General features: G+C 41.3%; 1 protein-coding gene across 4 annotated transcripts in view; it reads right to left on the reverse strand.

Moving 5' to 3' along the window:
• phf3 (PHD finger protein 3) overlaps window positions 1-27,396 on the reverse strand; it is a 142,399-nt gene that overhangs the window by 56,743 nt on the left and 58,260 nt on the right. For all 4 annotated transcript variants that reach the window (XM_070884866.1, XM_070884865.1, XM_070884868.1 and 1 more), the window contains 2 exons: window positions 22,001-22,196; window positions 5,852-6,002 (listed from right to left, as the gene is read on the reverse strand). In XM_070884866.1, the coding sequence (XP_070740967.1) occupies window positions 5,852-6,002; window positions 22,001-22,196 (347 nt within the window). The remainder of the gene's footprint in view (window positions 1-5,851; window positions 6,003-22,000; window positions 22,197-27,396) is intronic.

Consider the following 27,396-nt stretch of genomic DNA (forward strand, 5'->3'; position numbering starts at 1 on the left):
TACTCCCACTTCTGTACTCTTTCCCCACCACCTTTCAACTTTTCCCCTTCAAGAATTTATCCAATTTTATTTTCAAAGTTATTATTAAATCTGCTTCTTCCACACTTTCAGGCAGTGCATTCCAGATCATAACTCCCCCGAGTATTTTTTTTCCTCATACCGCCTTTGGTTCTTTTGGCAATTACCTTAAATCCGTGTCCTCTGATTATTGACCCTTCTGCCAGTGGAAAGTTTCTCCTTATTTACTTTGATCAAAATTCAAACACCTCGATCAAATCTCCCCCTAACCTTCTCTGCTCTAAGGAGAATAACCTCAGTTTCTTTAGTCTCTCCACATAACTGAAGGCTTTCATCACGGATATCATCCTACTAAATCTCCTATGCATCCTCTCCAAGGCCTTGACATTCTTCCTAAAGCATGGTGCCCAGAAATGGACACAATACTCCGGCTGGGGTATAACTAGTGTTTTATAAAGGTTTGGGATAATGTTCTTCCTCTTTTACTCTATGCCTCTATTTATAAAGCTAAGGTTCCTGCATATCTTTTTAACAGTCTTCTCAACTTGTCCTACCACCTTGAAAGTCTCTCTGTTCCTGCATCTCATTTAAAATTGTACCATTTACATTAAATTGCCTCTCCTGAGTCTTCCTACCAAAATGAATCATTTCACACTTCTCTGAGTTAAATTTCATCTGCTATGTGCACCCCCCCCACCCCCCATTTCATTCGTCCATCTTTAGTCTCTTGATGTCTGTTACTATCCTCCTCACTTTTACAACATTTCCATGTTTCGTATCAGCAAATTTTGAAATTATTTCCACGTCCAGTTCATTAATATATATCAAAGAGCAGTGGTCCAAATACCAACCTCTGGAGGACACCATTGCATACTTCCCTCCAGTCTGAAAAACAACCGTTCACCCGTAGCCAATTTCACCTCCACTGCCTCTTTAATCCTACGGACTTCAATTTTTCTAACATGCCTATTGTGTGGTACTTAATAAAATGCCTTTGCAAAGTCCATATACACAACATCAACTGCACTACCCTCATCAACCCTCCCCATTACTGGAATACTAGATATTCAAACTGGGACCAGCAGACATTAGGGGATACATAAGGTATCCCAAGCGATCAGTGTGGAGTTCTGATTTCTGGCCATCTGTAGCCAGATATATCTCAAGCTATGGTGAGTAGTGACTTGTGAATTCAATATTCTACAATTGCTTTATTTTTCTGTATTGGTTTACTGCACGGGATTTTCTACCTTTGTGCTCGCTAGCCCACAATTTTATCCCCAGATAATCACAAAAGCAGAACACACCAGCAGTTATTTCTGTTGCTGTATATGCACAGATTAAAAATACTTTCTGCAGTGATCGTTGATTTCCTTTGGTAGCTGGCATTGCCTTCAAAAGTTAGGCCTGGGATCCTCACAATTTATGGCAACTAGCAAAACATAAGAACATAAGAAATAGGAGCAGATGTAGGCCATTTGATCCCTCGAGCCTGCTCCATCATTTAATTATATCATGGCTGAACTGATCATAGAATCAGCTCCACTTTCCTGCCCGCTCCCCTTAACGCTTTATTCCCTTGTCGCTCAAAAACCTGTCTATCTCCACCTTAAATATATTCAATGACCCAGCCTCCACAGCTCTTTGGGGTGGAGAATTCCACATATTTACAACCCTCTTGAGAAGAAATTCCTCCTAATCTCAGTTTTGAATGGTCAACCCCTTATTCTGAAACTATGCCCCTGGTTCTATATTCCTCTATGAGTGGAAACATCCTCTCTGCAGCTACCTTGTCGAGCCTCCTCTCATGAGGGGGTTGGCTTTCATAAGTCAACCCCCTCATCTCCGGAATCAACCTAGTGAAAATTTTCCGAACTGCCTCCAATGCAAGTATATCCTTTCTTAAATAAGGAGACCAAAACTGTACGCAGTACTCCATGTGTGGCCTCACCAATACCCTGTATAGTTGTAGCAGAACTTCTCTGCTTTTATACTCCATCCCCCTTGCAATAAAGACTAACATTCCATTTACCTTCCTGATTACTTGCTGTACCTGCATACTAACTTTATGTGTTTCGTGCACAAGGACCCCCAGGTCCCTCTGTACTGCAGCATTTTGTAATTTTTCTCCATTTAAATAATAATTTTCTTTAATTTTTTCTGCCAAAGTGGATAACTTCACACTTTCCCAAATTATACTCAATCTGCCAAATTGTTGCCCACTTACTTAGCCTGTCTATATCCCTTTGCAGATTTGTTGTGTCCTCCTCACAACTTGCTTTTCCATCCATCTTTGTATCATCAACAAACTTGGCCCCTTCATTCAAGTCATTAATATAGATTGTAAATAGTTGAAACCCCAGCACCAATCCCTGTGGCATCCCACTAGTTACTGTTTGCCAACTGGAAAATGACCCATTTATCCCGACTCTCTGTTTTCTGTTAGTTAGCCAATCCTCTATCCATGCCAATATATTACATCCAACCCCATGAACTTTTATCTTGTGAAGTAACCTTTTATGTGGCATCTTATCGAATGTCTTCTGGAAATCCAAATACACCAAATCCACTGGTCCCCCCCTTTTCACCCTGCACGTTACATCCTCAAAGAACTCCAGCAAATTTGTCAAACATGATTTCCCTTTCATAAAACCATGCTGACTCTGCTTGATTGTATTATGCTTTTCCAAATGTCCTGCTTCTGCTTCCTTAATAATGGACTCCAGCATTTTCCCAACGACAGATGTAAGGCTAACTAGTCTGTCGAGTCCTGCTTTCCGTCTGCCTTCTTTTTAAAATAAGGGCGTAACATTTGCGGTTTTCCAATCCACCGGAACCTCCCCAGAATCCAGGGAATTTTGGTATATTACAAACAAGGCATCCACTATTTCTGCAGCCACTTCTTTTAAGACCCTAGGATGCAAGCCATCAGGTCCAGAGGACTGAGTACTACTTCTTTAGTGATAGTTTTAAGTTCCTCCCTCGCTATAGCCCCTTGATTATCCATTATTGGGATTTTTTAGTGTCTTCCACCGTGAAGGCCGATACAAAATACTTGTTCAATGTCTATGCCATTTCCTTGTTCCCCATTATTAATTCCCCAGTCTCATTCTCTAAGGGACCAACATTTACATTAGCCACTCTTTTCCTTTTTATATACTTGTCGTAATTCTTACTATCTGCTTTTATATTTCTTGCTAGATTACTTTCATAATCTATCTTCCCTCTCTCTATTATTTTTTTAGTCGTTCTTTGCTGGTTTTTAAAAGTTTCCCAATCCTCTGGCCTCAAACTAATCTTAGCCACTTTGTATGTCATTGTTTTCAATTTGATACAGGTACAGCGTCAAGAATCCATAAGCCTCAGGACCGAGGCAACTCCAGATTCTGTGCGTTTCCGGACTTCGGAATGTCTTTCCCACATTGTAATTTACCAAAATTCTCTGGATTCTGGGGAGGTCCCGGCAGATTGGAAAACTGCAAATCTAACGCCCCTATTTAAAAAAGTAGGCAGACAAAAAGCAGGAAATTATAGACCAGATAGCCTAACATCTGTGGTTGGGAAAATGTTGGGACTCCATTATTAAAGAAGCAGTAGCAGGACATTTGGAAAAGCAAAATTCGGTCAGGCAGAGTCAGCATGGATTTATGAAGGGGAAGTCATGTTTGACAAATTTGCTGGAATTCTTTGAGGATGTAACGAACAGAGTGGATAAAGGGGAATCAGTGGATGTGGTGTATTTAGGCTTCCAGAAGGCATTTGTCAAGGTGCCACATACAAGGTTACTGCAATAGATAAAAGTTCACGGGGTTGGGGGTAATATATTAGCATGGATAGAGAATTGGCTAACTAACAGAAAAGGTCATTCTCGGGTTGGTAATCAGTAACTAATGGGATGCCGCAGGGATCAGTGCTGGGACCCCAACTATTTACAATCTATATTAACGACTTGGAAGAAAGGACTGAGTATAACATAGCCAAGTTTGCGGAAGATACAAAGATAGGAGGAAAAGCAATGTGTGAGGAGGACACAAAAAAACTACAAAAGGACAGACAGGCTAAGTGAGTGGGCCATAATTTGGCAGATGGGAGTATAATGTTGGAAAGTGAGAGGTCATGCACTTTGGCCTCACACAGAAAAAATCAAAGAGCAAGTTATTATTTAAATGGAGAAAAATTGCTAAGTGTTGTAGTACAGCAGGACCTGGGGGTACTTGTGCATGAAACACAAAAGGTTAGTCTGCAGGTACAGCAAGTGATCAGGAATGCCAATGGAATCTTGGCCTTTATAGCAAAGGGGGTGGAGTATAAAAGCAGGAAAGTTTTTCTACAGTTATACAGGATATTGGTGGGGCCTCACCTGGAATACGGCGTACAGTTTTGGTTTCCATATTTAAAGAAGGATATACTTGCTTTGGAGGCAGTTCAGAGAAGGTTCATTAGGTTGATTCCAGAGATGAGGGGGTTGACTTATGAGGAACGGTTGAGTAGGTTGGGCCTCTACTCATTGGAATCCAGAAGAATGAGAGATGATCTTATCGAAACGTATAAGATTATGAGCGGGCTTGCAGAGAGGATGTTTCCACTGATGGGGGAGACTAGAACTAGGGGGCATAACCTTAGAATAAGGGGCTGCCCATTTAAAACTGAGATGATGAGGAATTTCTTCTCTCAGAGGGTTGTAAATCTGTGGAATTCGCTGCCTCAGAGCTGTGGAAACTGGAGTGTTGAATAAATTTAAGACAGAGATAGACAGTTTTTTGAGCGATAAGAGAATAAAGGGTTATGGGGAGTGGGCAGGGAAGTGAACCTGAGACCATGATCGGATCAGTCATGATCGTATTAAATGGGAAGCAGGCTTGAGGGGCCGTATGGCCTACTCCTGCTCCTATTTGCTTATGTTCTTGTGTCACGAGTCTGGAAACGCCTGGGCCAAGGTAGGTAGGCAGATAGGTGGCGGGGGTGGGGGGGTGAGCGGCGGCAGCCCGAGGCGGGGTTCCGGATTCCAGGGCATTTTCTAAATTCTGGACGACCCAGTCACAGATCGTCCCAGTGTCCGGATTCCGAAACAGTACGGATTCTGGATTCTCGATGCTGTACCTACCATCCTTTATTTCGTTAGTTAGCCACGGATGGTTATCCCTTCTCTTAAAGTCTTTCCTTCTCATTGGAATATATTTTTGTTTGGAGAGTTATGAAATATCTCCTCAAATGTCCGTCACTGCTCATCAATCGTCCCACTCTTTAACCTATTTTCCCAGTCCATTTTAGCCAACTGCCTTCATACCTTTGTAGTCTCCTTTATTTAAGCTTAGGACACTGGTTTGAAATCCAACTTTCGCACCCTCCAACTGAATTAGAAATTTGACCATGTTATGGTCACTCATTCCTAGAGGATCCTTTAATAGGAGATTGTTTATTAATTTTGTCTCATTACACAGGACCAGATCGAAGACAGCCTGCTCCCCGGTTGGTTCCGCAATGTACTGTTCAAGGAAACATAACACTTTATGGCCAGTTTTTAAATTTTAAAGAATGACATAACTTATGGTAGATGGTTGAAAAAGGACAAAATGTAATTACTAAACTTCTTGATAACAGTGGTGCATTTTTGACAGACAATTTAGCTTGGGGAATAGCCTAGTGCCATTTACAAATTTTAAAGAACAGGAAAGTTAACAAGAAGTAATTCTGCACCAAGATTGCTTCCTCACTTTGTTTTCTTTATGATTCTTTGCTGATTACATGGAGAAAAATAATAAGACAATCTGAACTGAACCTACTGTCAGTGGCTTTTAAACAATGTCAGTCAGAATATAGCTCAATATTTTACCTTTTTGCTAAAATGTCCTTCAGAGAATGGCGGACATTCTGCCTAATTTGCTCAACGGTTGGTTGAGGTGCAGAAGGGCTGGTTGGAGGTGGTGCACTATTTGATCCTCCTTTCTCTGCTTTCTTCTTCACAGCTTGTTTGTCCTTTAATTCTGAAATAAATATAAAAAATATATATAATCTGCAATTGTCTGAATTCTGCAGATTTTTCCCAAACACAGAACTGTATTTATTTACACCACAGAAAAAGGTGGATTACGAGTTCACACGTGTTTTCCCACGCTGTGAATTTCCCAATTGTGACCAGTATTTTTGAGGGAAGGTCGGGCACTGCCCATATGAGGGTAAGTAAAACGAGACGATAGTTAAGCCAGCAGAGCCTTCATGACGGAGATGTACAGCACACAAATAGCACCAGCACTTTACTCTTCAATAACCCTACTGTACTCAATTATACTGCCATCTTTACTAACTCTTTCAGCAAAATTTAGTAACAAATTTCCTATTTGTTCTTCCTCGGCATATATTGATTACTTTATATGAACAGACTGAAATTCAGATCTTTGAAGTCCAAGTGCTTTGTAAAGTATTCAGAAACTAGTCACCACACAGATATTTTAAACAATTGATATAATAATTTATCTGTATAACTTTCGTGAAAATTTAATTTTGATGATTTTAATGATAGGTGCCAAATCTAGTAGAACTCCCAGATCCCTTTTCTTCTTCACCTTTAGTATTTCTACACCCTCTTATAGTATATTTATGATGGTTGTTTTTTCCTGCCAGTATGTATACCTTTCCACCGCTTTGAATTTCATCTACCACTGTTGCACACAACTAAAATTTTTCTCATTACTCTCATTTTTTTCTGCTTTGAACTTCCTACCTTGCCTCTTCAGTATCAGCTGTAAACCTGGTCAATTTACATTTGGTTTTTGCTTCTAAATCATTAATGTAGATTAGGAGCAGGAAGTGCCCAGCACAAATCCTGGGGCACTAGACTTTGTTTTACACCTCACTCTGATGTCACTTCCCCTAACCAGCGTGGCCTGCAGTTTCCTCTGTGGGTGCACCCCGGAAGTTGGACTCAAAATTGCACCCAAGTATCCTCGTAATCTCATTAGAATATCCCCGAACATAAAAATAGCCGTGAATCCAGTCAGAGCATGGGTGAAATGTAATTGGAACCGAGCCAATCAAGGTGCCAGGGTGGACTATAAAAGTCAAAGGAAAAACAAAACCTTCAAAGTGAGGCTGGTGAGTGCATAGTAAGCAGCATACAGTGCTCTGTGCTGCAGATTTTTTAATTCATTTATTTAGATTGCTCTAGGAGTCTGAATTATCCCAAACGTTTTCCTTCTCACAAAATGATTAATAGTCAATCACAGGAGAAGGCTACCAGGAAGAGGGCTTTAAACTTCACTGGTGAAGTGCTTCAAGCCCTCTTCGATGAGGTAGAAGGGGGACGATAGCCGAGCAGCTCCCAGCCCAGCCTTCAAGTGCAGTCAGGAGGCAGATGAGGACCACGGTTGAACAGGCACTGGGCGCCATTGTCGATCATCCCGAGGATGGCGAAGCAGTGTCGAAAGAAGTTTAATGATGTGACTAGAGCAGGGAAGGCGAGAAGCTTCCCCACATGCAGGCAGGACAAGCTGATTAGTGATCTGTCGGCGAGACCTCCCCGAAAAATGCAGACCGGTAGCCCCTTCAATTGCTCCACACACTAAAAGCACCACGAGCCTAATCGCTTGTAATTTTGTCTTTGTGGGGCAAGAACGCACATGAGCAGGTGGTGTTGAAGCCCCTGGGCTATCGCAGAACTGTGGCTGCACTGAAGGCCATGGTGAGGGATATGCAAAAAAGGGAGACTACAACCAGGTCAGTGCCTGCCCGCTTGCTATTTCTCAATGCACCAGTAAAGGACAGTGGCACAGGTTCTCACCCTCATTTCCCCCCCCACCATGAGGCATCTCAGCACTGGCAACAGCAACCATTTTAACCTTCTGTTTTTCTTCCCGCAGGTCCAGACGTAGGAAAGCAGCTGCTGTGGAGGACAGGGAAGACATTGGGGAGGTGGAGATGGGGGGGGTCGGGTGAAGGTGTGGGAAAGGGAAGTTGAACAGCTTCCAGAAGAGATGGAAGGAAGGGACTCTGGCTTTGTTATGCTTCTCACGTCCATTGATCTGCCAGAGGGAGGGGGTCGATGGAAAGCCAAAGCATCACACCTCTGCTGCTCCTTGGGAGTTCACTCCCCCTCAAGCAGAAAGTCAACTGGCTCTCCTTAACCAGGTACTAGCATGGAGAAATTAAACCAATGCTTCCATTTCGATGCGCAGCAGCACCACCCTGGGCTCCACCTTCACAGCAGCAGGCATGTTGCCAGCCGCAAGAGCCAGCTCAGGATATCTAAATCCTGGGATTCAGGCAGCATCCCTGCTCCAGGAGCAGATGGTCGTAAGGATCGACAAACCGCCAGCCCATGGCTCATTAGACCGGCATCCCACCACCACGTCTTAACTTTCCAACCCATCCACAGTAACCAATGGACAGTGCGGTGTGGAGGCCTAACGAGTTGCATTGAGGGAACTGGAGGAATGTTAAGCCCATGTCTACACCCCCTTTTTCACCAAGGGGGAAAAGCTGCCATGCTGGAAGATAGCTATCGTCTCATTGTTGTCTCTGATATTTAAAAACTGCATGTTTGAAATGTTAAGTTTATGAAAATTTTGCACAATATAATCAAAATGCTTACATTGTTTGAATTCAGGTTTACAGCCGTTTCATTGTTTGATCTTGCTTATAGTTAAGATTATTGCAAGTGTTTTTTCACATTTCTAAACAAGGCTTTTGAATTTAAATCGAACACTTGTTATTTGAATATGTTTCTTATGGTATAAAAATGGAAGATTTTAAACAGAGGTTTAACTTTATTATATAGGCAAGTTTTATTGTCGTTAACAATATGCACTTTAATATTTTTGTAATAAAACTTTATTTGAATTTGAAGAGATCAGTGTCCATCCAGTGGTGGTCTCCCGGTTGCCACCTCAGAGGGTGGTGGGGGGCTCAACGGGTGAACGCATGCTCCCACAGCCCTATCTCGAGCGCATGCTTCCTCTGGATGTGACACTTCTTTTCTCTGCTCCTGCTCCGGCTCCAGCAGCACAGAATCCTCTGGCTGCACTGGCCCCTCTCCCAGTAGGTCGAGGTCCAAACCTGTAATCATGGCGAAGTTGTGCAGGGTGCAGCAGACGACTACAAGGAGAGCCTTCAATGCCACATGCCTTCAGTCAATCGCTCTGAGCAGTCTGGGGTAGCGAGCAAATCTATGGAAGCTCAGTGTCCCTTGCCTTCGCTCCATCACAGACAGTTTATTGATTAATGCTCCAGCTCTATAGAATAGGCCACCAGTCACCTGTCAAACACTGTCCCTTGACTGATCCAGCACAGATCTCCCATGGATGCCTGGAAGGAACCAGAGCTGTGGTCACCTTTATCTCCACTGTTTGGCCCACATACTGCAATGCCCTAAGTTTCAGGTCATCTCAGAGGATGACCTTTTGTGAAGAGCAGACGACAGAATCAGCCCCTCAACATCTCACTGGGCAAAGTACCTGCGAATAGGGTGCAACTTCCTTCAGTCGTGCTCAAGTCTTTGGGCCTCCTGTCTCAGCTCTTTCCCGCCAATACAACAAAAAGCAGGAGTAAAGCCATAAAATGAGGCATCTTAATTTTCTCCATAATAGCCTGTATAATGGCTTCCTGTAGCAGCAAGAGATGGTGGCCTTAATTCTTTCATAGTCAGCTGATCTGCACTTAAGTCCCAGAACAAGCATAATTGGAAGATACTCATATTTGAGAGCTGAGGCCTTGGGTAGAGATTCACTCAGATGAAGGGTTTTCTGGACAGATGTAAAAGATCGAGGATACTTTCGGGTTGTATTGTATTTTTGCACACAACTCACAAGCACAACATTCCACACTCTTAAGTCACCGAATTTATTTGCACCCAGATGTCATGCCTCTCGGGCACAGATGCGGAGGAAACTCCAGCCATACCAGTTTTCATTCCTTGTGCCAATTTTATTATCCATGGCCAAGTTTTAACTTGAATTCTCACTGCTTCAGCTTCTGTAACATGAAGAACTTTATCAGAAGGCATTTTGGAAATTTAAGTACACCACATCATGTGGTTTTCTAATGGCCACTTGGAATGAGTCTCATCAGGGAGGATCTTCGCCTTGTAAAGCAATGCTAAATTAATATTGTGTATCCTTTTTCACAATATAGAGGAAGAGGACAAAATGCCAGCAGTACAAGGAAACACAAAAATAAGCCAATGGAAGGAATTTAGTGGATTTAATAAAAGTTTTAAAATGGTTAACAAAACAGTGGGACTAAAGATAGACAAATCTTTCACGGTCTGAGGGTATTAAACCAAAGAGGTGGGGAAACTGCAGAAGCGTTACTTTTTCCAAAGCTCTCTCTAGATTCACGAATTGTGCTTTTGGATTGGAAAATTGCAAATGTCACTCCATCATTTAAGATCAGTTTGTTGTCGTGGGGAAGTTACTGGAAATAAGAGCTGATCAAAGAGAACATGGATTTGTGAAGGATAGGTAATGTCTGACTATTCTAATTGTAGATTAATCTAGCTGCCTTGATTAGACCTCATGTGGAATACTACAGAGTTTTGGGCACATCTCAGGAAGGATATATTGGTCTGAGAAGGGGTACAGCAGATTCACCTGAATTATAAGTTTTAAAATATAAATTATGTCTCGAAAGTTATAGGGTGATTTAATTGAGGGGTTTAAAATGATGAAAGGATGCGAGAGAAAATAGAGTCTAGAACAAGGGGGCACAATCTTAATTCGAACTAGGCTATTCAGGAGTGAACCAGGAAGCACTTTTTCCACACGAAGGTTGTGCAAAACTGGAATTCTCCCTCCCAAAACACTTTGGATGCCAAGTCAATTGAAATTTAAGACTGGGATTGACACTTTTTATTAGGTAAGGGTATCAAGGGATATGAATCAGCAGTGAGTAAATGGAGTTGAGGTATAGATCAGCATCAATCCAATTGAATAGAGGAACAGGTTTGAGGGGCTGAATGGCCTACTCCTGTTCTTAAGCTCCTAATGTGTGTTTGCAAAGGAATGAGGTGTTGAAATAGCACCACACGATGTCCCAAAGCACTTTATAGCCAATGAAGTACTTTTGAAGTTATAATTTAGGAAATATAATCTAGCGACATTTCAAATTCATTGACCATGATAATTATCAGCACTTCACCCCTAATAACTCAATACACTGAGATAGCTACCATCTGCCCTCAAGAATGTGTTTCTTTTTAGGCCTTTATGCCCGTTTAGAACCTCCATCTTAAGGCCGCTTAGATAATATTTATGGGAACATGCCCAACTGTAATAATCTTCTCTGGTGAATACTTCAAAAAGGAAATATTGTTAGTATACTAACTATTCTACCTCAGTTTAATTTCTATTAGCATGCCTGAAATCAACAAAGACTAAAAAGGCAATATATACGTATGTATATGCGGCTGACACCAAAGGTGAGAAGCATTGAAGTGTAAAGCAACAAGTACTGTAGGTGATGACAAGTTTGGTTATTAAAAGTTTGATTGTTCAGAGGAAAGTTATAAAGAGATGAGCAACAATGGGAAAAGGCAAAAGTAAAGTTCAAAAGGAATGATTCTAAGAAAGTAAAAAAAAGTATAGTTTGTGAGAAAGTAAAGAGACAAATAAAAGTCTGTTCTGGATTTAGCAATACCTACAAGAGATCGTGACAATCCATAAATGGTCGTACTATACCAAGCAAACCAATACATTCTAATTTTTAAATTGCTTGTTTGAAGTTTGTCTTTTAAATGAAAAGAAAACTTTTAAAAAGCCGCACATATCAGGAATAGTGACTAGTTCTGTAGAAATATTTAAAAATCAATCAACCTCCCGTTGCATTTTACAGGAGGAGCCAGGACCAACAGCAGTCTTCAGGTGAAGCAGAATTACAAGAGTGGAGGACCAGGAACGCATACAAAATCAGTCCCCATTTTAAGGATATACATTCTGTCCTCCACTGGTTGAAGAGTACAAATACAGGTGGCAAGTTTACATAAGCACTTATTATAAATGTGGACATAGGAATTTATAAAAGGGAAAAGTTGCAAAGAAGTGTGAGCAGACATAACATTTTAAATACCTGTATATACTTTATATATAAATGGTGATAATCTTGTTTAGATTGAACCTGCTCTGAAAATCTAACTTTTTTGTTTGAGTACATTAAAACCAGGAATGACTCGCCTTGTTATGCACACATTTCTCTGATTTCTACACTTCAAAATCTTGGGAGTCTGGAATTGAGTAGTACAGGTTTGATGTGATAAATCAAATAGCACAAGTTCAAAGTGAGCTCTCTGGGGCTACATTAAGCTACGGTTTCCTTCCCTCCTCCAAATATTCAGTATGACCTGCTGCCAAAGCTGGACATTAGACTTCAACTTAGCAGGGAGGGATCACCTCATTTAAACTTGGGATACGCATTAAAAGTTTCCCTGATGAAATACCAAAGTTCCGTATAGCAAATACATCGCGTCCTTTCCCATCAGTATTTCACAAGCATATACTCTTGCTGTAGCCTATGTAATATTAGAATCCTATGCCTCATTTCTGAGCACTAATAGGTGTGCCTTCCAACATCTGTACTTTCAATTTTAAAATCCATTTTAAAGCCAATTAGTGAATTTTAGTGAAGCTTGAAGTTCTCATTTCTAACCTAGATTTTGAAAAATGACTGAATCAATACCATAATATGTGTGCAGCAACAATATATCGAAGAGAATTCATCAACTCCCTTTGAAGTAGAATATATATCGGTTGTTTAATCTGGGTTTGAAACGGATAAATATCTGAAAACTAACCACGCAACACTAATAGTTATTGCCTCAAGTTTTCAGAAATATTTTTCTTCAAATCATAACCCCAAAAATACTAATTTGTGGCTAGAAATCTTGTTTTAAGTAATAAATTGCAAAAACGGTGAACATCTCAATCGCTTTTCCTCTTGTACACATATAAACACAGGAGGATCAAGCGCCGCTTAAAATTGAAAGAGCGCACACTCTAAATAGGCACTCTAAATAAAGCATCAGGAGCTGATTTAAGACTGTGATGCGCATTCTTGTAGTTCTGATGGTTACAATTATCAAGTTTAGGTTTCATGGTGTATATCACTTGAATAACCGCAATTAGCTTACTGCCGTATAACCATTCCAGACATTTATTATTCAATACATGATCCATATTCATCGTTTGAAATTATTTTTATATGGTACCCAACTTCTAAGTTTCACCTAGTGGCCTTTCGGAGTCAAGGATGAACGTTTGCTTAAAAAAAAATTCTGAATTGAAAATCTCTGATGTGGACTGAGCTGTAACCTTCTGATCATTTGAATATTTAGAATACCTATACAGGTACTTGTATTTTATTTTTTTGTGCCGATATTAAAAAAACCTTCAGTAAAGGATATTTAATCCACTAGGATAATTTCAACCAAATTATTTTAAGAATGTATCTATTCACTCACCTATCTATAACACAACCTAACAGTGTTATTTCCCAATAATCAATTGTGGATTATCACTGTAGAAATTGGAATATTTATCCCACAACACCTCCAAATATTATTCTACCAGTCGATGACCACCAAAATAGTTGGTAACAAAAAATAAAACCCCACAAACTTGGATAAATGTTGTATGTACTTGTGTACAATTTTGCTGTACTAGCTGAGTGCCACTGGTGCTGCATAGAAAGAGTTGTGATCAAGTACAGTCTTCAGGTGAAGCATCATTAGAAGTTGGGGGACAACTAGACCAGGGATCAGACATAATTCAGTCCCCATTTTAAAGTTGTGCATTATTTCCTTATTTTTTTATTTCTATTATATCGTGTGTGTGTGTGGGGAGGGGGGGGGGGGAAGGGGGGGAATAGAAGAGGGGCAGAGGAAAAGTAACTCAGCTGGGGTTTTTCAAAAAATATATCTGTGGTAGGGAGCTGTGCAAAAGTACTTCAGCAAAAGCACTGGAGTGAGAGGATTCTGATCTCAAGTTTTTACAAAAACCATTAGCAAGATTGTGTTATTTATGAAGAGGCACCAATTTCTCCAGGTTTGTTCTGGCGATAAGGCGATATTACCAACTTTGGTACAGCTCAACACTGAATACCCATTTCACAGCACCGTCCACAGGTATAAGTGGTACTGCAGGTGAACGTGGGTACTTTTAGAATGGGATTATCTATAGGATAAGATTGACATGAGCTCATAGAAGTTTACAGCACGGAAGGAGGCCATTTCGGCCCATCGTATCCATGCCGGCTAACAAGTGGCTATCCAGCCTAATCCCACTTTCCAGCTCTTGGTCCATAGCCCTGTAGGTTACGGCACTTCAGGTGCACATCCAAGTACTTTTTAAATGTGATGAGGGTTTCTGCCTCTACCACCCTTTCAGACAGTGAGTTCCAGACCCCCACAACCCATTACGTGAAGAAATTTCCCCTCAAATCCCCTCTAAACCTTCTACCAATTACTTTAAATTTATATCCCCTGGTTGTTGACCCCTCTGCTGAGGGAAATAAGTCTTTTCTATCCACTATATCTAGGCCCCTCATAATTTTATACACCTCAATGTGGTCTCCCCTCAGCCTCCTCTGTTCCAATGAAAACAAATCCAGCCTATCTAATCTGTCCTCATAGCTTAGATTCTCCACTCCCAGCAACATCTTCGTAAATGTCCTCTGTACACGCTTACGTCCTTCCTGTAATGCGGTGACCAGAACTGCACACAGTACTCCAGCTGGAGCCTACTCAGTGTTTCATACAGTTCAAGCATAACCCCCTTGCTCTTGTATTCTATGCCAATAAAGGCAAGCATTCAGTATGCCTTCTTAACCACCTTATCTAACTGGCCTGCTATTTTCAGGGAACTGTGGACATGCACTCCAAAGTCCCTTTGTTCCTCTACACTTCTCAGTATTCTACCATTTAATGTGTATTCCATTTCCTTGTTAGCCCTCCCAAAATGCATTACGTCACACTTCTCTGGATTAAATTCCAGGTCACTGTTTTGCCCACCTGATTGATATCTTCCTGTAGTCCACAGCGTTCTTCTTCATTATCAACCACACAGCCGATTTTAGTATAATCTGCAAACTTCTTAATCATACCTCCTATATTCAAGTCTATATCATTGATGTGTATCACAAAAAGCAAGGGACCTAGTACTGAGCCCTGCGGAACCCCACTGGAAACATCCTTCCAGTTGCAAAAACACCCACCAACCATTAACCTTTGTTTCATGCCTCGGAGCAAATTTTGGATCCAACTTGCCACTTTGCCCTGGATTCCATGGGCTTTTACTTTTGTGACCAGTCTGCCATGAGCTTTCAATCAATTTTCAAATATGACCCACCTATCATTTTCAATATCTAAAATAGGTATATAGATAATAAAGAAAAATATTCCCCACAAAGTGGGGGAGGGGGTAGAAGAGACAAGGGCATTTTCTATTTTATTTCAGATTTGCAGCATCAACAGCATTTTGCTTTTGCTTTAATTTTTTAATGCTCTGGTAACTTAAAAGTTTGATTTAGAAGGAAAACTATAGCATACACAAACCCCGACTATTATTTTAGCACTGACCTGAATGCTGGCTTCACTGCCCCCTGGCTTCCTAGTAATCCATAAGTGTAAACATAAGGAAATCAGACAGAACACAGCTTCTTTGTATACATGTGGCAAAACACCTATCTAGCCTTTCATTCCCAGAATGAGATGATACAATTTCTGCAGCTATCAGAGGTTTGAAGCCAAGTACCTATCTCCAGATCACTATGGCAGTAAAAGAGTGCAAAACAAAGCAAAACAGTTTTTTTTGAAAAGCTAGACATGAAATGGAGAGAGGCATGCACAGAAGACGACATACAAAAAGACACAAGGAGTGCGAAAACACTTAGAGTACCAGATATGCAGAAAGGGAAAAATATGCAAGAGAGCAAGACAGAAGTTGTGCAATAGCAATACAAAGAGGAACCAGAAACACAAATTTATAAAAGGAGAAAAAAAACTGAGACAAAAGCAAAATACTGTGGATGCTGTAATCTGAAATAAAAACAGAAAATGCTGGAAATCTCAGCGGGTCAGGCAGCATCTGTGGAGAGAAAAACAGAGTTAATGTTTCAGGTTGATGACCCTTCATCAGAACAGGCAATTGTTCGAAAAGTACAGATCTTAAGGAGCACTGAAAGGGGGAGCGAAATAACAAAAAGGGGAGCGAAAGAACAAAAAGGGAAGGTCTGTGATAGGGTAGAAGGCCGGAGAGATTAGAGACAAAAAAGGGATGATGGGCTGAATTGAAATGGCAATAGCAGAACTTAGAAAAAGCTTAGTCTAGATAGGGTCTGAATGGCAGAATAATGACCAGCTGCCATTGGAAACTAGTGGGGAAAAAAACATAAAACCGGGGGGGGGGGGGAAAGGGAGCCACAAATGGGCAGAGGTTATGGTCTGAAATTGATGAACTCTATGTCGAGTCCAGAAGGCTGTAAAGTGCCTAAACAAAAGATGAGGTGCTGTTCCTCGAGCTTCATTGGAACAGTGTAGGAGGCCGAGGACGGAGATGTCGCAGTGGGAGTGGAGAAGGGAATTAAAGTGACAAGCGACTGGAAGCTCAGGGTCACGCTTACGGACTGAACAGAGGTGCTTCGCAAAGCAGTCATCCAATCTGCGTTTGGTCTCCCCAATGTATAGGAGACCACATCGTGAGCAGCGAATACAGTATACTAAATTGAAAGTACAATTAAATCGTCGTTTCACCTGGAAGGAGTATTTGGGGCCCTGGATAGTGGGACGGGAGGAGGTAAAAACATTTTTTTTTTTATATAAAAGGGCAGGTGTTGCATCTCCTGCACTTGCATAGGAAGGTGCTGTGGGAAGGGGAGGGGGTGCTGGGGGTGACTGCGGAATTAAGTTATCATGGGTGACTTTAATCTACATATTGATTGGGCTAACCAAACTGGTAGCAATACTGTGGAGGAGGATTTCCTGTTGTGTAGAAGGGAGTTTCCTAGACCAATATGTCGAGGAACCAACAAGAGAGCAGGCCATCCTAGACTGGGTCTTGTGTAACGAGAGAGGATTAATTAGTAATCTGGTCATGCGGGGCCTCTTGGGGAGGAGTGACCATAATATGGTAGAATTCTACATTAAGATGGAGAGTGACACAGTTTAAGTTCAGGACCCTAGTCTCGGAATTAAGAAAGGAAACTTCGACAGTATGAGACATGAATTGGCTAGGATAGACTGGAGAATGATACTTAAAGGGTTGACGGTGGATAAGCAATGGCAGACATTTAAATATCACATGGATGAACTATAACAATTGTACATCCCTTTGTGGTGCAAGAATAAAAAAGGGAAGGTGGGTCAACCGTGGCTAACAAGGGAAATTAGGAAAAGTGTTAAGTCCAAGGAAGAGGCATATAAATTGGCCAGAAAAAGCAGCAAACCTGAGGACTGGGAGAAATTTAGAATTCAGCAGAGGAGGACTAAGGGTTTAATTAGGTGGAGGAAAAGAGAGTATGAGTGTAAGCTTGTAGGGAACATAAAAACTGACTGCAAAAGCTTCTATAGATATGTGAAGAGAAAAAGACTAGTGAAGATTAGTAGGTCCCTTGCAGTCAGAATCAGGTGAATTCATAATGGGGAACAAGGAAATGGCAGACCAATTGAACAAATACTTTGGTTCTGTCTTCACTAAGGAAGACACGAATAACCTCCTAAAATTACGAGGGGACCCAGAGTCTAGCGAGAAGGGGGAACTGAGGGAAATCCTAATTAGTCAGGAAATGGTGTTAGCGAAACTGAAGGCCGATAAATCCCCAGGGCCTGATAGACTGCATTCCAGAATACTTAAGGAAGTGGCCCTAGAAATAGTAGATGCTTTGATGGTCATTTTCCAACATTCCATAGACTCTGGTTCAAATCCTATGGATTGGAGGGTAGCTAATGTAACCCCACTTTTTAAAAAAAAAAAGGAGGGAGAGAAAACACAGGGAATTATAGACCGGTTAGCCTGACATCAGTAGTGGGGAAAATGGTGGAATCAATTATTAAAGATGTAATAGCAGCCAGCGCATTTGGAAAACAGTGACAGGATCGGTCCAAGTCAGCATGGATTTATGAAAGGGAAATCATGCTCGACAAATCTTCTGGAATTTTTTGAGATGTAACTGGTAGAGTGGACAAGGGAGAACCAGTGGATGTGGTATATTTGGACTTTCAAAAGGCTTTTGACAAGGTCCCACACAGGAGATTAATGTGCAAAATTAAGGCACATGGTATTAGGAGTAATGTATTGATGTGGATAGAGAACTGGTTGGCAGATAGGAAGCAGAGTGGGAATATAAACAGGTCCTTTTCAGAATGGCAGGCAGTGACTAGTGGGGTGCCGCAGGGTTCAGTGTTGGGACTTCAGCAATTTACAATATACATTAATGATTTAGACGAAGGAATTGAATGTAATATCTCCAAGTTTGCAGATGACACTAAGCTGGGTGACAGTGCGAGCTGCGAGGAGGATGCTAGGAGGCTACAGGGGGACTTGGACAGGTTAGGTGAATGGGCAAATGCATGGCAGATGCAGTATAATATGATTAAGCGTGAGGATATCCACTTTTTAGTGGCAAAAACAGGAAGGTAGATTACCTGAATGGTGACATTAATAAAAGGGGACGTGCAACGAGACCTGGGTGTCATGGTTCATCAGTCATTGAAAGTAGGCATGCAGGTACAGCAGGTGGTGAAGAAAGCAAATGGCATGCTTGCCTTCATAGCAAGGGGATTTGAGTATAGGAGCAGGGAGATCTTACTGCAGTTGTCCAGGGCCTTGGTGAGACCACACCTTGAGTATTGTGTGCTGTTTTGGTCTCCTAATCTGAGGAAGGACATTTTTGCTATTGAGGGAGTGAAGCAAAGGTTCACCAGACTGATTCCCAGGATGGCAGGACTGACATAAGAAAGACTGGATTGACTAGGCTTATATTCACTGGAATTTAGAAGGATGAGAGGGGATTTCATAGAAACGTGTAACATTCTGATGGGATTGGATAGGTTAGATGCAGGAAGAATGTCCCCAATGTTGGGGAAGTCCAGAACCAGGGGTCACAGTCTAAGGATAAGGGGTCAGCCATTTACGACTGAGATGAGGAGAAACTTCTTCACTCAGAATTGTGAACCTGTGGAATTCTCTACCACAGAAGGTTGTTGAGGCCAGTTCGTTAGATATATTCAAAAGGGAGTTAGATGTGGCCCTTACGGCTAAAGGGATCAAGGGGTATGGAGAGAAAGCAGGAGTGGGGTACTGAAGTTGCATGATCAGCTATGATCATATTGAATAGTGGTGCAGGCTCAAAGGGCCGAATGGCCTGCTCCTGCACCTATTTTCTATGTTTCCATCAACCAGGTGTCGCAGAGGGAGTTGTCCCTTTGGAGTGCTGAGATGGGAGAGAAAGATGTGATTGGTGGTAGGATCACGCTGGAAATGGCAGAGGATGATCCACTGAACATGGAGGCTGGTGGGGTGAAAGGCGAGGACAAGGGGAACCCTGTCGTGATTCTGAGGGGGAGGGAAAGGGGCAAGACCAGAGGTGCGGGAAATAAAACGGACACGGTCAAGGGCTATGTTAGCCATGGCAAAGAGGAATCCTCAGCTGTGGCACTAGTGTTAAAGGTGGCATCGTCAGAGCAGATGCAACAGAGACAGAGAAACTGGGAGAATGGAATGGAGTCCTTATGGGATGTGGGGTAGGAAGAAGTGTAGTCCAGGTAGCCGAGGGAGTCAGTGGGCTTATAGTAGGTACTGGTCGATAGCCTATCTCCAGAAATGGAGTCAGAGAATCCGAGGAAGGGAAGAGTCAGAGAGGGACCATGTGAAGGTGAGGGAAGGGTGGAAATTAGATTCAAAGTGAATGAAATTTTCTATTTCAGAAAAAAAAAAGAGGATGGGTGACAAACAGGAGAGCGAGAGAGAATGAGATACTGAGAGACATAACTACGAAGAGATAGAGTGGGAGACAAAAAGACTGGGAAACGAGAAAGTTGAAGAAAAAAAATCTAACTTTTCCATAATTTTTATCTTGTGAGCAATGCTACAAGAGATAACTTGCATTTATATAGTGCCTTTAACATAGAAAATGTCCAAAAGCATGGTGGAATACTCCTATCGTCATAAAATGTTTCCTGGGAGATGTACGAGTTCACCAAAGTGATGAGTAGGTTTGTACTTTTTTAAAAATTTGTTCATGGGATATGGGCGTCGCTGTTAAGGTGGTGCCAGTATTGTAGTTGTACTGGAACAGCTTGGCTAGAGGTGCAACTAGTTCTGAAGTACAAGTCTTCAGCACGACAGCCAGGATGTTGTCGGGGCCCATAGCCTTTGCCGTATCCAGTGCGCTCAGCCATTTCTTGATATCACGTGGAATGAACAGAATTGGCTGAAGACTGGCTTCTGTGATGGTGGAGACCTCAGGAGGAGGCCAAGGTACATCAACTACTCGGCACGTCTGGCTGAAGATGGTTGCGAACTGTGAGCCAACCTTGCTAAATACTGCGCGAAGATCGCTCAAACTTATTTCAAACTGGTTCTGGACAAGCTCAGCTTTGACCTCCATCCATTTCCAGCATTCCAGGGACCCAATGAGGAACTGGGCAGCAACAAGAAATCTAAGTAAACAATGCCTACAAATGGGTATTGAGTCTGCATCCAGGGAACAAGAGGAAAAGCCTGCACCTCCCCCTCTGCCTCCACCACTAGCCCATGAGAGCACCAGAAGATGAAAGTGAGATCATCCTACAAGTTGAATGACCAGAAAGAAAAATTGGAGGACCAGGAGGTTTGAGTGACAACAGAGACTGGCAGCAATGCCAACACTTGAGTAAAGCTATTTTTCGGAAATTATTTATAATGTGCAGTTTATTTAGGAAATATCCTGCGTGAATCGCAAGCTTTAAAAAATACATTGGCAAGTTGTAGGACTTAAGTGCTAACAATGCTGGGCCAAACAGTGAGGCTCAACATCAGAGGCCTCTAACTTACTGCCCCACTCACCACATCCTGGGTTGGGTTCGGTGGAGGTTTGTGCTGAACAGAATTAAGTCTGTTCCTGCTGGTGGAGGACTGACACGCTGCACCAAGCCAGCCGGTGGGTGGGAGGAAGGGAGAATACTACACTGTAAAAACATAATTTTCAAGATCAGCTCCCAGGCCTGTCGAAAGCAGTAAATTAGAGCATGGATAGATATGATGTGCTAAAAACGTCAAGTGTTTTGCTACATATATTTTCAATAGACATAGGTTAACTTTGATACAAAGGCTCCCCCCCAGCAGTGGCTTTTCCAGAGTGGCCTAAAGGCATAGAACCAGAGAAGTTTACAGCATTGAAGGAAGCCACTCAGTCCACCCGGTCCGTCAATTCTTTAGAAGAGCAATCCAAAATTAATCCCACGATCTTGCTCTCTTCCCATAGTCCAAGATCTTTTGCTTCAAATATTTAGCCAATTTTCCCTTAAAAAGATGCGCGGTTGCAGCCTCGACTACTTGCTCTGGTAATAACAAAGAAATTTCTCCTGACCTCCTTCAGGGAGACCCGACATGGTGAGATACAGTAGGTGTTAACATTTGTTTTAATGTGAGAAACGGAGGTGAAGAGCCAAGGCTCAGAGAGTAAAGGTCACCAAATTTGAAACAAATATGCGAAGTTAAGGAAGAAGTAATAAGGCAACACCAACTTTAGATGTTAAAAGTCTGAAGATTGTGGAAGAAAAAAATATATTTGAGGGTTTGAAAAGATTGGAGTTAGAACAGGACACAATTTCAACACAATGAAGGGATTGAGGGTAGGAAGAGTGCATTCGATAAATTGGGCATTTTTATTAAATATATTTTTCAACATGTATAATTTTTCAATAGACATGGAGAATTACTTCCTTCCCATTAAAGTTACAGTATTTACATTCTTTTTGCCACTTAGTATGTGCACTGATCTGCTCTAAATCATTTTCACGCACCTAGTTTTGGAAGCTTCTCTCCTTGACCAAGCCGGGTGGCTGTAAGGTCTTTGAGTAGTTTGTCTTTCTTGTGTTCAGGTGCTTGTGATGCTCCTGTTATTTGTCCTGCAAGCCGTTCATTTACTAAATGTGTTTTTTTTGCATCCTTGGTCTCCGAATCCTTAGAGTCAGTAGAACCAGTTCTCATACCAGAGACCTAGAAACATGATCTCAGAATAAATCCAACATACAACACTTGCATTAAATATTTAGCATCGCCACTTAAAAAAGCATCATGTTTGAAATTATTGTTATATCATAACTTACAATATCTGCCAGATTCACTTTACTTCCTGCCAAGCAGCAGATCATGGGTCAGCCATGCTTCATGCAGAAGACATTTTGCCCTTAGATCCAGTCACACATCCAAGTAACTTAATTTCCATCACTAATTTACTTTAGCAGACTCGATTTGAAATAGGCACATGACATTTTTTAAAACTATACATCATAAATGACACACAGTAAACATTGGCTGTAGGAATGGAGGTTAATGCAAAATATGCTCAAAGTTAGCCCTTGGATAGTATGAACTATCTGTCCAAAGTTCACCCATGGTTTATTTTTTCAGTACATGTTATCCCATTCATAAGAAAGGCACAAGTAGTATACAGTATAACTGAACTTTGTTAAAAATTTTCATGAGAATTAATCTCCCAATTAAGTAGTGATTATAAGCAGTTGGGTTGCTAAATGCTTAAGAATAAGAACATTTAATTAAAAATCAACATTTCCCACACATCTACACTTCGGTAAAGATTTGCTGGCTCGCTCTCAACATGCTAAATCGTGCACCAAAGTACTGCACTTTGTTTCATGTTTTATTTTGCATTTCATCTTGAACTGAGTACCCCAGAAATAATGGGTTCTGCAGCAATTGATGCAGGTCTGGTTGTTCTTTTGAGCTCTCCAGGAATAGATGTTTGGCTTTAAAGAAGTAAAGCAGCTCACAATTTCCAAATGCAAGCAAGGAAAGTTGTTTTGCGATGCCTTCATAAAAGTACGGCTGTGGTTTTGACCTCTCAGGTCACATAAATGGATGGTTCTGATCTAAAGGAACTTTGATTAATGCAAGTAAACACCAACCCTCTTCAGCCACATGAATAAATTTGAGAAATTCTCAGCTGATGTTATTTCAATGAGACAAGATCATTTTAAATGGAATAAATAAGGCTCACTTCAAGTTAGAGAAAAGATTTGTATGTTGTGACTTGATATACAAGCAAGTAGTATGAATATAAATAAAAGCTTGGCTCAGTTGTTGGCACGTTCAGGGTTCAGGTGAGCGGAAATTTTAAAAGTCAAAGAATAAGGAGAAGGGTAGCACTGTGGGAAAGTGTGACAGGAAAGGACAGAATGTATAAACATAAAAGTGAATCAGAAAGTGGAGTCAAAGCAGAAAAAAAGGTAAAAAAACAAATTTAAAAGCTCTTTATCTCAATGCACACAACATTCGTAACAAAGTAGGTGAGTTGACGGCACAAATAGATATAAATGGGTATGATCTGATAGTCATTACAGAGACGAGGCTACAAGGTGACCAAGGCTGAGAACTAAATATTCAGAGGTAAATAACAATTCGGAAGGACACAAAAGAAAAAGGAGGTGGGGTAGCTCTGTAATAAAGGATGAGATCAGTGCGTTAGTGAGAAACGATATTGGCTCAGAAGATCAAGATGTTGAATTAGTTAGGGTGGAGATGAGGAATAATAAAGGGGAAAAGTCGCTGGTGGGCGTAGTCTATAGGCTCCTTAACAGTAGCTGCATTGTTGGACGGAGTATAAATCAAGAAATAATGGAGGCTTGTAAAAAAAAAAAGGAACAGCAATAATCATGGGTGATTTTAACCTTCATATTGATTGGACAAAGTAAATTGGCCAGGGTAGCTTTGAGGAAGAGTTCATAGTGTATTCGGGATAGTTTCCTTGAACAGTACGTTGCGGAACCAACCAGGGAACAGGCTATCTTAGATCTGGTACTGTGTAATGAGACAGGATTAATAAATGATCTCCTAGTAAATATTCCTCTCGGAATGAGTGACCATAACATGGTTGAATTTCAAATTCAGTTGGAAGATGAGAAAGTTGGATCATAAACCAGTGTCCCAAGCTTAAATAAAGGAGACTAAAACAACATGAAGGCAGGGTAGGCCAAAGTGGACTGGGAAAATAGATTAAAATGTGGGACAGTTGATGAGCAATGGCAGACATTTAAGGAGATATTTCATAACTCTCAACAAAAATATATTCCAGTGAGAAGGAAAGACTGTGAAGGGATAACCATCCGTGGCTAACTAAGAAAATAAGGGATGGTTAAAATTAAAAACATGGGCATACAATGTGGTCAAGAGTAGTGGATTCGTAAACTTTTAAAAGCCAAAGAACGACAAAAAAAGTTTTTAAAAAGAGGGAAGATAGATGATGAAAGTAAACTAGCACAAAATAGTAAGAGTTTCTACAGGTACATAAAAAGGAAAAGAGTGGCTAAAGTAAATGTTGGTCCCCCAGAGGATGAGACTGGAGAATTAATAATGGGGAACAGGGAAATGGCAGAGACATTGAACAAATATATTGTAGCGGTCTTCACGGTAGAAGACACTAAAAACATCCCAATAGTGGATAATCAAAGGGTTATAGGGAGGGAGGAACTTAATACAATCACTATCACTAAAGAAGTAGTGATAGTGATTGTATTAAACTGGTAAAATAATGGGACTAAAGACGGACAAGTTCCCTGGACCTAGGGTCTTAAAAGTGGCTGTCTTGTTTGTAATTTACCAAAATTTCCTGGATTCTGGGGAGGTCCCAGTCGATTGGAAAACCGCAAATGTCACTCCCTTATTTAAAAAAGGAGGCAGACGGAAAGCAATAATCTATCGACCAGTTAGCCTTACAACTGTGGTTGGGAAAATGCTGGAGTCCATTATTAAGGAAACAGTAGCAGGACATTTGGAAAAGCATAATTCAGTCAAGCAGAGTCAGCATGGTTTTATGAAAGGGAAATCATGTTTGAAAAATTTGCTGGAGTTCTTTTGAGGATGTAACAAGCAGAGTGGATAAGGGGGAACCAATGGATGCGGTGTATTTGGATTTCCAGAAACCATTCGATAAGGTGCCACATATAAGGTTACTGCATAAGATAAAAGTTCACAGGGTTGGGGGTAATATATTAGCATGGATAGAGGTTTGGCTAACTAACAGAAAACAGAGTCAGAATAAACGGGTCAATTTCTGGTTGATAAACAGTAATTAGTGGAGTGCTGCAGGGATCGGTGCTGGGGCCTCAACTATTTACAATCTATATTAGTGACTTGGATGAAGGGACCGAGTATAACGTAGCAAAATTTGCTGATGATACAAAGGTGGGTGGGAAAGCAAATTGTGAGGAAGACACAAAATATTCTGCAAAGGGATATAGACAGGCTAAGTGAGTGGGCAAAAATTTGGCAGATGGAGTTCAATGTGGGAAAATGTGATGTTATCCACTCAGGCAGAAAAATTAGAAAAGCAAATTACAATTTAAATGGAGAAAAATTGCAATGTGCTGCAGTACAGAGGGACCTGGGGGTCCTTGTGCATGAAACACAAAAGGTTAGTATGCAGGTACAGCAAGTAATCAGGAAGGCAAATGGAATATTGTCCTTTATTGTAAGGGGGAAGAGAGTATAAAAGCAGAGAAGTCCTGCTAAAACTGTACATGGTATTGGTGAGGCCGCACCTGGAATACTGTGCACAGTTTTGGTCTCCGTATTTAAGGAAGGATATACTTTAATTGGTTCACTAGGTTGATTTTGGAGATGAGGGGGTTGACTTATGAAGATAAGTTGAGTAGGTTGGGCCTATACTCATTGGCGTTCAGAAGAATGAGGTGTGATTTTATCAAAACATACAAGATAATGAGGCTCGACAAGTTGGATGCAGAGAGGGGAAACTAAAACTAGGGGGCATAATCTCAGAATAAGGGGCCGCCCATTTAAAACTGAGATGAGGAGGAATTTCATCTCAGAGGGTTGTAAATCTGTGGAATTCTCTACCCCAGAGAGCTGTGGAGGCTGTGTCATTGAATATATTTAAGACAGAGATAGACAAATATTTGAGTGATAAGGGAATAAAGGGTTATGGGGAGCGGGCAGGGAAGTGGAGCTAAATCCATGATCGGATCAGCCGTGATTTTATTAAATGGCAGCGCAGGCTCAAGGGGTCAAATGGCCTACTCCTGCTCCTATTTCTTGTTATGTTCTAAAAATCAAAATTTTATACTTCAAGCCCACTACGAACTTGAGCACATAATCTAGGCTGACGCTCCAGTGCAGCACCACAATGGGAATGCTACATTGTCTGAAGGGATGTCCTTCAGATGAGAAGTCAAACCAAAGCCCATACTATCTGTTCAGGTAGATGTAAACAACCACTTTACACTATTCAAAGAGCGCAGGAACTTTCCCCACTGTTCTCGCTGACCTTCCTCCTTCAACCCAAAACAGGTCATCGGGCCATCCTTTCATTTTCTGGTTGAGACACCTAGCGGTCTATAAATTGGCTGTTGTAGTCACAACAAAGGAAAACCAGTGCTGTAGCTTATATTTACGAGGTCTTTAAGACACTATACCCAGATCAAATTGCGATGTCACAATGGAAATTCATAAAAATACAGTCATCTTCAAAAGTACTAAGATTCAAGATAGCTTAGTAGTTTGTACACAGGGTTGCATAATGCAGCTGTTCCAAGTTCCATGAACTTTTTATTAGAAGGAAACAAAGAAGATTGATGCTTATGATGGAAGGAGAAATGTACCACGATTCAAATAATAACATTTCTATAGCACATGATTTTTAATAGGATTTTAGATGAAGTAAAGTGAATTTTACATTGACGTCAGCTGGATGGCTGAAACAAAGGAGCCGATAATCCTGCAGTCAGTGCCAAACACGTAATATCTGGGCACTTGGACAGGAATGTGGTGGTGATCCATGACACCAGGTCTCCATCCCCTTTATGCTGCCTTAGGATTTTCAGGGTTGTTTCAGGAAAGGAAGGGAGGGTGGGGGAAAAGAGAGCAGAGGAACTGCCTGTACCTGCAATAGGAGCTGGCCCAGAACGGACAAATGAGTCAGAAAAGGTCACTCCCGGCCCTACTGCACCACTTTCCTGTTCATTCACCACTGGGGCACTCAGTAGTAGTTAAGAACTTACGAGAGCCTCACTCTAATCAGACATGTAAGATAGATAGGCAGCAGCTCTGAAGACAAGTCCCTTTTCTTAATTTCAGCAACTTTGGACCAGGAATAGGCTGGAGGTCTATTGGCTGTTCTTTCTTGCAATCACTATTGCTGCAAGCCATTAGCACTTTCATATCA

Source organism: Pristiophorus japonicus, chromosome 7, assembly GCF_044704955.1.
Source record: "Pristiophorus japonicus isolate sPriJap1 chromosome 7, sPriJap1.hap1, whole genome shotgun sequence".
NCBI classification, from domain to species: Eukaryota; Metazoa; Chordata; class Chondrichthyes; family Pristiophoridae; genus Pristiophorus; species Pristiophorus japonicus.